The following is a 10,287-nucleotide window of genomic DNA, read 5'->3' as shown; positions in this document are numbered from 1 at the left end:
AATATGAATAATCGTATAAAAGGTCACATTGTCAATATATTGGAAATACCGCAATATATCGAATCCAAGAATATTGAACAGCCAACATTAAACCTGGCCTCTACAGACCTCAACAGTTTTCATAGTCTTAACATGAAGATGTCTATGCAGCCTCCAGTACATCTAAATCAAGACAAAGATATAAGTCTATATCATACTACTATACCTCTATGTGTAGCATTGATAGTAATGATTATTTTAATCATCGTGATATATAGAGGAATGGTAATTAAACCTGAATCAAAAGGACATCCTGAAAAAGAACAAGTTCCTGAAAACCCCAGTCAAGTAAAAGTGAATCCCAGACATATTCTCTCACAAAGTTCTTGAATAGATGCTGATTTTAGGAGGGAGGTGTTACGTACAACTTTATTGTCGACACATTGTTTGTTTGTCGATTTATTGTTTTACCCGATGTGTTACGTAGCCCTATACCATGGAATCTGCATTTCGCAATATATAGAGAATAACACGTCCCTAACGTCACATGGTGTCAGCGGAATTCGTATGTCGCAACTTACGCGAGTTACACGAGCCTCACGTTGCATAGTGTCTGCAATTGGTGCCTCTTCGAGCCTTATTATTTCCATATTTAATGTGCATTCAGTCTCCTTCGGGTTGTTTAGGTTGTTGATGTAAAACAATCAATTTGTAATCATTATGAATGCAAAATATTCCTAATAAATGTGAAATGTAATTGAACAACTAGTTCTTAGATTTACTCAACTTACTAAAAAATACCAACAACAAGTCAAATTGAGGACAAAACACAACATAAAATATCGAGATTACAATTTTGTTTAAAACATTAAAATATATAATGACATTTGACATTTACAAAGAATTAAGAGAACAAAGATGAAGGTTCGTTTCGTTCATTCGTTCAACCTCACACCTGCCGGCTGTCACCAAGCACAGGCGACTTAAACACAGATCTTACATAGTAATAGTACAAACATTAGAATAAACAAGAAGCTGCGCTAAAATAGCCAAGGAAAAGAAATTTTTGGTTTTATTTGCTAAGGCCTAAATGAGATAAAACAATATTTGACGTGTATTTTACGTAGATTGGCAGTAGGTTTCTCTTGGCTGGTATCGTCCCTTAACGTCATCTTTTATCGATAAATATAAAATATCAAGTCTTACATTACTATTCCGGTCATAAAACTCAACTACGATAAACATATAATATTACTACTTATATACACTAACAGTAGAGCAATAAATAAATAAAAAAGTCATAACATGTTGAGCAACTATACTCATTTACTAAGTTTTATACTCTTTTCAAGACCTGTACTCTGAAAGTATTTGTATATTTTGTATAAACATTACTATGAATATATCGAAGAATGGATATTTTGATCTTTAGAGCATTAAATAGTAAAATTGAACGGAAAGAAGTTTCTTCAGCAGTCGAATTTGCAATGCAGGAAATAAAAGATATTGTTATTAATGTCAATTTTCTCTTAATTCGAAGAGTAAATTTAGTTTTAAATGAAGAACATTTGAAGAAACGGTACGATGAGAAAGTAGAACTTAACAAAAGATCTAGGCTAGAAATGTTTCAGCATTTTATAGTAGAACATATCCCACATGAAATTTCAAAGTTTTAATAGAATTTTTCTTATGTTGTCCAGGCACTAATGCTGCTGTTGAAAGGCTATTTTCACTAGGGAATGATGATTGAAGCAGCGAGAAGTCGGAACTTTCTGTAAAAAAAATATCTGCCATCTTAACAGTCAAATTTAATATGTAAAATGAAAGTTGTTCGGATGTGGCTACATTATAAAGATAAATATGTTTTTAAAAGAAAATAAAGTTTTATCACTTTTTCTTCTCTTTTTTCACCTATGGAATACTTGCAAAGTGTACTCTTTTTGAACAAAAAATATTTGGTCACCTTATCATAACATAAACAAAACACATTCAAGTTTCATAAATAACTAGCACAGTAACCAAAAAGTAAGCAGTGTGGGTCACTGCTTACTTTCTGCTTCTTCTTCTGCTCTCTTTCTGCTTATTAATAAACAAAGTAGTCTAATAAAACCGTTCTAATCATAGATTCAATACAATTTGACGCAGAGTAAAACGAGTTAAAACAGTTCAATAAGACTAATTGAGTTTGTGTCGTCAATGTAAAAGATTAAACCGTCTAATACTTGAAACTGGAATAAAGTTAAAACTATTGACATAAAAAAATCTAATTAAACCTTATCAGTATTTTTTTTCTTTTGTAATAGGACCATGAAGTTAACTACGACTGACAGTCGTATTCATAAACACACTAGCCTCTATTGTTCGAAATAACTTTTGTGATATTTTAGGGATGTAGCTCGAAGTTACATAGAGCAGTTTTTTTTATTATCAGCTTAACGGAAAAGCATGCTTTATATTTTTTAGATTCTGTTTAGGTAGTTAATTTTTTTTAGCTTATTGAAGAAAAGGTGCGACCTAAAACCGTTACAATACCCTTTAAGGAGAGCCGACGGAAGAGGAAAAACAGATGAAAGGATTTCAACGTGTTTACTTTTTTATTTTTGAGGTCAAATGTCACGTTAATAAATCGAAACAAAAGTAACATTACATAATTATTTAATGTCTTTCATTTGATTTCTACATAATTACACATTATATACAAATTATTACATATATTATTATTATTATTATATTTTACTTATAATCTAATTTTACAAACTATATTTTTGTGACACTTAATATACATAGATTATCATACATCAGCGGCAATGAATTTGACTAATAACTCTAGTTATTAACGGTTTATCGCGCGAGTGGTTTAAAACCTGAGATTCTTTGCGTGTTTTTTCAGGAATCGAAACTAAAAGTGCTAAAACTGTTGTAAAGATACAGTAATATGTTCTGACGAGAACAGTTTGTAAACGTTGTCGTAAAGATTACACATTTAGACGCTTTGACGGCTGCGAGCAAAATAGGACCAAACTTTTGTCGCGCCGCGTTTTTATAGAGCCACGATAAAGAGAGCGCTAATGTTCTCGCTCACACACTCGTTCTCGCTCTAATATTTAGATTTATTAGAGCGAGAGCGCGTATTGGCAACGCCTACGCATATCATTACTAGGACTAAGTGTAGGATATTTTTTTGTATAAATTTACATAGTTTTAGAAAATAAAGCATTCCATCTTCACCTCTTCTCTACAAAATAATTAGGGAGTTTTACCACAAACCCCAAAACGACTAGAGGTCAAGCAAAAAATTTGGAGAAAAACGTGAGAAACTAACTGCTCCTGTCTCGTTTCATGATAGCGTAAACGCAATTTGATAGAAGAGACAAAAGAGTACTTCGTTAACTGTGCAATTGAATTATGAATGAATATCTGAGGTTCGAACTTAAGTTAACTATAAGTTCTTAATTAAAACCAATTTTATTGATAAGTAGGTTTGATCTAAAAAGAAAGATTACATAGCTCTGTATTCAGGCAAAATAATATGAGTCTTTGAACTAAAACCAATTCGATTTTGGGTCAAGAAATGATACCAATTATTAAAAGACCGGTCACACACACCGGCCCTCTAGTATTAAGCGTGTCCAGCAGTAACATCAGTTGAGTCCTGCTTTTCCCTAGGTCTATAAAAAAAAACTTTGGAAGGTATAATGAGATCACCAAGACTTGAATGTTGGAAGTCGGTCCCAAAGTTTCACTGAGGTGAGTCGGACACATTTTATTCATTCCAAATAATAAAATTCCTTCCCGCTGCAGCTGTCCATACAAAAACCAAACCTCTTTTTGTGAATCTAGGAAACTTCCCTCCCTTCTAAAACACTCAGTAACGCCTGTCTATCCCTTTTATTTTCACAAGCACACCCAACTAAGGCGATCAAATGCTTATTTGAATATTCAGCCCTATCCCTAACAAATTCCTCCAACTCATCCCGTGGCAAATAATATGCCTTAACATACCTATCCACATAATCCTGATATGGAATCGGTCTCAAGCCAGAAATCTTCTCCAATTTCACAAACAGCTGCCTATAATCCAATTGCATCAAGCCCCTACCGCCATTCGAGCATTTTGACGCATTGGAGAACCCCTCAACCAACAGATGCACTATAAACTTAGCCACCATGCCCCAAATTGCGTTGACGATGTCGATATTTAGCGTAACCTTTTGGGAGATGTTCTCCAAACGCAGTGCGAACACTTGTATCATCCGAACAATCATGTCCACGTACGGGCTATGTTCACCGGCCACTGTCTTAACATCCCATCTAACTTGGGATATCCCGATGAGGGCTGACCGGGCGTCAACAGCCTTCGACGCCGAGCACATGTATGCCGGCATCCGCAAATCACCCACGACTCTCAAGGTGTTGTCTCGGAAATGTTCCAGAATCATCCTTTGATGCTGCGCGACAATCGTTTCCAAATACGGCTGGAGCGTATCGAATTGTTTCGCTAAGAAAATCAGGCTCTCAACACCGACTATACGTTCGCTTAATCCATGCAGATTTGATTCTGTTTTTACTAGATTTTCAGTTAGTTTTGGTATGGCGAAATTATCTTCTATATTCGAGATTCTTTTTAAAACACCATTCAACTTCGGCGTGTATAACGTGCTGGACGCAACTTCTAGGTCAGAAGTGAAAAATAGGTGTACTGTGTAGAAATAGTAGTCAAATAGCTGGTTCATCAGCATTATCACTTCTAAGGCAATCTGGGGTAGATATCTTGATATTTGAAGATATTGCCCGCAATTTCTTAGCACGGATAGTGTTGTGTTCGTGACTATCACACTATTGGACACTTTCGACGGACTCTCCTGTACTTCGGCGTCTTCAACGAAATCTCTTTTTAATTCATCAGGTTCGTCATCAGATTCCTCACTAACATCCGATTCTGGTTCTAATCCGAATATGTCGTCATTAGTAACGTTTTCGTTTCGAAATATCTCGAATGGCGTCCTTGTTGTTTGTCCAAAGTATTTAGATATGTATACGCTATCATCTAAAGACTGAACAGATGAAGATGATTGTGAACTTTTTCCAATATCCGTCTTAGGCTTGAAATATTTCTTAAATTGTTTGAATTCCTGTAAATTTAGTACTGTGAAAGTTGATTTGACAGGACACTGTTCCCATCCTTCGTTTTCTAAGAAGAGCTTCAATTCCTCCATACGTCCCTTGTGGTAATTCTTTATATACGCCACACTTTGAGTTTTAATAAAATCCTGCAAGAGATCTGACGTGTCTCCACAGAAAACTTCAGCCACTTGAGTCAATTTCCGTAGAATTCCCAACACTTGGATAAACTTTTCAAATGGATATTCTTCTAAGCCAGAACTTTTCAGGAACATCGACACTTTGCTTTGCACGTCATGCCAGATTCTTACGAGACCTCCTTTTAACTTCTGTTTAATGTACTCCCGACTGACATTCTTCTCAATATCACATACATTACCTGAATTACTTGATTCCTCATTTTGATTATACCAATTCACTAGAATGTAATAACTACGCATCACAAGGAACAAATTCTCGCAGAGATTCAACAAACACGTTGGGGCCTTGTTCGTAGGCACAGATTGGCACATTTCCTGAAACTTGGTTTCCATGGAAACACTATCAACAAAGGATTTGACAGCCTCAAAAGCAGATTCGTTCACCGCAGAGGAATAATGCATATGTAATTGCTCCATAGCTGCCTGAGTCTTGCCTAACAGATCATAAGCCCTTTTCAGTTTAGAAAAGACTGAAGCATCAAAGTTATAACAGATGCTGGATAGGACTGAGTCAAGTTTCTCCTCCGTCATATCAAGGGTGTCTTCGAGCCGTGCTGTTAGATCTGCTATGCATGTGTATTCCTTATGATTTGAAGCTGCCTTGAGACTTTTTAATATCAATTCAATGGCATTGTAATACTCTTTTTTATTAAGTAATTCCGCCACATCCTTTTCAACACTCCGGAGGCTTCTAAGCAAATCCAATGACTTTAGTACAGATTTAATTATCTGTTTCTTTCTGACATTAGCCAGGATAACAAAAGTGGATATAGTCAAATGGTTGGAGGCAATTTGGAGGTTTTCTCGGGCTTGTCTACATGTGTTTAGTGTTGTTGTGAGTTGTTGCCTTATATTTTGTATTTCAGCGAATTCCCTATCACAATTGTCGCGTTGTTGTGATATTAAATGGAGTGCTTTGCCGGACACAACCTGAAAATTGTGGAATCTATTGTAGATGCCCATATAATATTCACAGCTATATTCAAGTTAAACAGATGATTCCATGGCTTTTGTAACTTGTGTGATGAAAACTATTATTTTGTTTATTGATTGTTAGTTTTTAAAAGTGTAGATAAGGGATTTCTGTTATTTGTTACCCTGTGTAAAATCCTACATGATAGTAAAAGTTACAAAAAAAATATATGATGATAATAAGAAATCAGACTTGCTGAACAACTCTTGGCCAAGTGGGTTGTTAAAAATGTCATGGCATGGCAAAAAAGTAAAAGTATTGAGTATTTTGGGATATACCTACATAATCTATATGTCGCAGTAAAGTAGTTAAATCAGAGAGTTAATTGAATCTCTAGACAGCTAATTAAAAATCGATATTCATCAAGTTGTTTGTTCGGTCAGACAATTAAGTGAACGAAACGTTTAAGTAGTTTCCTAAACGTTCCTAGCCTAACTTAACTTAACCATTTACAATAAAGCAAAACACTTAATTTCCAAGCTCTCAGTTCTTCACGATCACACCGAAATAACAATAACAATAATCGTGGCGGTCTTTTTTTACATTATTAATCAACACGCTGGCTTTCGGTCAGACAGACAGTTAAACGTTTTCGAAGTTAAATCAAATTGCTAGTGACTTGATTGAATATCGACATTTAATTAACTGGCTACAGATTCAATTAACTCTCTGATTTAACTACTTTACTGCGACATATATACAATAACTAACTTTATACATACTTGCTGTTGTCTTTTGAGTTTTGTGAACATTTGCTCTATATCATCAGTATTTGTGTATGAAGGGACGTGGTTCAGAGCATACCGGGCAGCATCAAACTCATTTGGTGGAGAAAAGTATACATTCTCAATTTGTTTTAGGACCTGAAATTAAATAAATATTTTAGCATTACGTGAACAACATTACGTGTTTGTTAGGAGAATTTCACTAGTATCCAGTTTCTAATATTAACCTTAAACTTTTATGATGAAGTACTTCTACAGTTATTACCAACTGAACAATATTAAAATTAAAAAATTAATGAGCTTTAAAGCAATTTGTACTGTCTACTAACTAACCTACTGGCTACTGACGACTTTATTAAATGATGAAGAGTGGTACCTACATTCTATATTCATTAATAAAATTAAAAATACAAACCTAACATTTTGTCCAAATACTTTTAACTTGAGAATGACTGGACCAATTTTCATAGTTTTTGATTTGTTATATGTGTTATTTGTTATTCATGGGAAAATTGGCTAAATAAACTAAAAAATATTGGTTGTCAAATATCTATGCATGGGTTGAAAATTATATATATATATAAGTAAAATATATCAAGCTACTTAAATATACTACAAATCAAGGCAACATTACATTTACTTTGAGTATTGCAATTTTGTAAACATAATAGTGTGGTTTATCAAATATCTAACACCACATTCATTGACTGTTTACCTACAAAGTTCGCTGGGTTGGCTAGTAATGCAGTCAAAATCTGTTATAACAACATTGAAGGGACTACTCATATTTGGTCATAAAAACTGATAATCATCACAGCCAATGACACTGTACCTAATAAAATAGTATTTGGTTGGGACCTTTGATTTTGGTCAATATAACTGGTATGTTGTTCTAAACCATTTCTATGTAAACATTCAATTAAGTATTTATTATAAACATTACCTCAAGCTCTGCAGCCGACTGTGCAGCAGTTAATGATCGAGAGTTTACACCAGGAGGAGCATGTCGACTCTCCATTTTTATTAATATACCTGCAATTTTTTAAATAATATATTAGTTTCTGACTACGCTTTTTGAAGCACATGAAATATTGGTCAAGTTTGTTTACTTCATAAATATAGATGGAATCTCTTTAAATCAAGGCTGATGATCAGTACAATTGCACCATTTATTATAATTTTTATTCAGAGAATGTAATATAATTTAAGTTAGAACCCAACGGATGTCCTCATACAGACAGTTGAGTGGGTCAATGTATTTATTCATTTACATGTATTTATTTACTAGTATATAATTAACTTACCATTCTAATAGTATTATTTAAACAACTCTATTAAAGCTGTAACAAAGAACTACAACTGTCTCATTAAATATAAATTTAAAGAGCCTAGAAAATTAGAGCGGGTCCGAAAATATTTTGCACTGGCCTGCATGCACAAATGATATGTAGATCGAAAACACATCTTAAAATTAATCTACATCATCATTTTAAAAGTAATCTACACTTACACACCATAAAAATCTATTTTTTTAATTTTCTAAAGAATAAAAATACATTAACTCATAAACCCACTTTCACCACAGATCATGTTCAGACGTAGCAAGAGTATAATTATCACTTAATATTATATGCAGCTTAATACAATGTTTGTAGAACACGAATACGTATTGCCACAGATAAACTAGAAGTAATGCAGCCACTGAATAATTTTCCCCCGTTTCAAGAAAATTATTTCCACTAAAAGAAATTTTAATAATTCATATTTTCTTGTTTTAATAAAGTAGTTATTTTTCCTACTTCACTTCATACTTTAGAGTTGGTCACGGATATGCTTATGTGACTATATTGTATATTTGTCATTCTATTTATGTTTATATTTTAACATTCTCATACAACTAATCCAATGTGTAATCCTAATACTATCTTGAACTTTAATTGTGTCTGCTTTTGATAGAAATAAAATATATAATGTAATGAATATGTATTTGTGTAACTGTGTGTGTCCTGACACTATACCCACATTAGTGTCAGGATCAAAAGACGGTAGATAAACATCGTTTATAAGTATTTTTGTTTCTTGCGGTTTACTTAACTGTGCCGACATTTGCTGCAAGTCATGCATCATCTGCATAATTAACGTGGTATGTTGTTTATCGATGCGTTTAACAAGTTTAATTGTTATTAATCTTGCTCCGAGGTTCCATTGCTGCTAATTGTAGTAGCTAATACATGTCGCAATTCCGTTGTTTCATCAGGTTGTTGAACGGTAATGGAAAGTGATCCCTCTTCTGACGACATTAACTGGCTTCATTGGTATTTGTATATTCCATAGCGAAGATAACTCAACACAATAACCTCCAATAACCCAGCACTTTATTCAAGTAATTTACAGAGATATAGTCAGTGCGAGCACTGGCAAGCAAATCCTCCTTTCTCTCTTTTTTTTTGAATGGAATCTCACTGTTGGCCTTAAGGGCCTTTACAGCCCAGCTCGGGCTGTTTTGGCGAGCGTAGCTCGGCCAGATTGGCGTTTTATCCCGCGGCTAGCGCAAGGGCGTCTCCTGTGAGACTCGTACCTTAGGCCGTCGCGGGGTGGTCAATCGCCTGAAGGGCACCTTCTTTCACTTCGATGTGCACCCGTTTTATAGGCGATGTGGTGGGACGAGCGCCGTGCGTCACTTGTTTACATCGTTCGGAACACGTGCACGATGACTCATACTTATTTTGCTAGTGTTGCATTTTGATTTGCGCCGATATATACGTTTTTTTTTTCAACGAAATCCCTAGTGAGATATAAGTGTTGTCAATAAATAAATTTAAATCGTACATTAAAGTAAAACTGCTTGCTAAGGCATATTATATTGTAAATGAATATTTAAACTATCCTAGTATTTAGATATGAATTGCTCCAGTATAAAGAGGTAACGCATCTGAATCTCTCAGCTGCATTTACAGACTCGGGGGCGATCAGAAGTGGGAACAAACCGTGATTCATGTGGTCTCAAATTATTTCAGTATAATTAGTATTATAATTATTTTCTTATGTAGCCAAGTTTACATTTCAAGGATCGTCATGCTCGCTTAAATGTCATAGCTTGCGGTGGCGTCCATGCGTCGGGTTGTCTCTCTCCCTAAAATATGCTAAGGGGGGCCGATGGCTGGCCATGCATGATACTCATGAACTAGGGTTGTTTCGACTAGATGTTTCGACGCGTGTTCTACCCACGAGAATGTAATTGTGTGCTCCTATATTACACGCCTCTTTGACAAATCTTTGTTTTTAATTT

The 10,287-nt window shown here is 34.7% G+C and overlaps 1 protein-coding gene across 2 annotated transcripts; it reads right to left on the bottom strand.

The window, feature by feature from the left end:
* Window positions 1-3,243: 3,243 nt before the first annotated feature.
* Window positions 3,244-8,577, bottom strand: LOC123718035 (syndetin). 2 transcript variants are annotated; one of them, XM_045674387.1, is made up of 4 exons: window positions 8,303-8,577; window positions 7,942-8,030; window positions 6,996-7,136; window positions 3,244-6,230 (listed from the first exon to the last, which is right to left on the bottom strand). In XM_045674387.1, exons 2-4 carry the CDS (start codon window positions 8,014-8,016, stop codon window positions 3,816-3,818), a joined length of 2,631 nt encoding a protein of 876 aa, XP_045530343.1. In that variant the 5' UTR covers window positions 8,017-8,030; window positions 8,303-8,577; the 3' UTR covers window positions 3,244-3,815. The 2 variants fall into 2 exon arrangements, with proteins under 2 accessions (XP_045530343.1, XP_045530345.1); XM_045674389.1 differs by lacking the exons at window positions 7,942-8,030; window positions 8,303-8,577 and adding an exon at window positions 7,414-7,484.
* Between the last annotated feature and the right edge of the window lie 1,710 nt (window positions 8,578-10,287).

Source organism: Pieris brassicae, chromosome 14 (assembly GCF_905147105.1).
Source record: "Pieris brassicae chromosome 14, ilPieBrab1.1, whole genome shotgun sequence".
NCBI lineage: Eukaryota > Metazoa > Arthropoda > Insecta > Lepidoptera > Pieridae > Pieris > Pieris brassicae.
The sequence above is the reverse complement of the archived record's forward strand: the minus strand, read 5'-3'. Positions and strand labels throughout refer to the sequence as shown.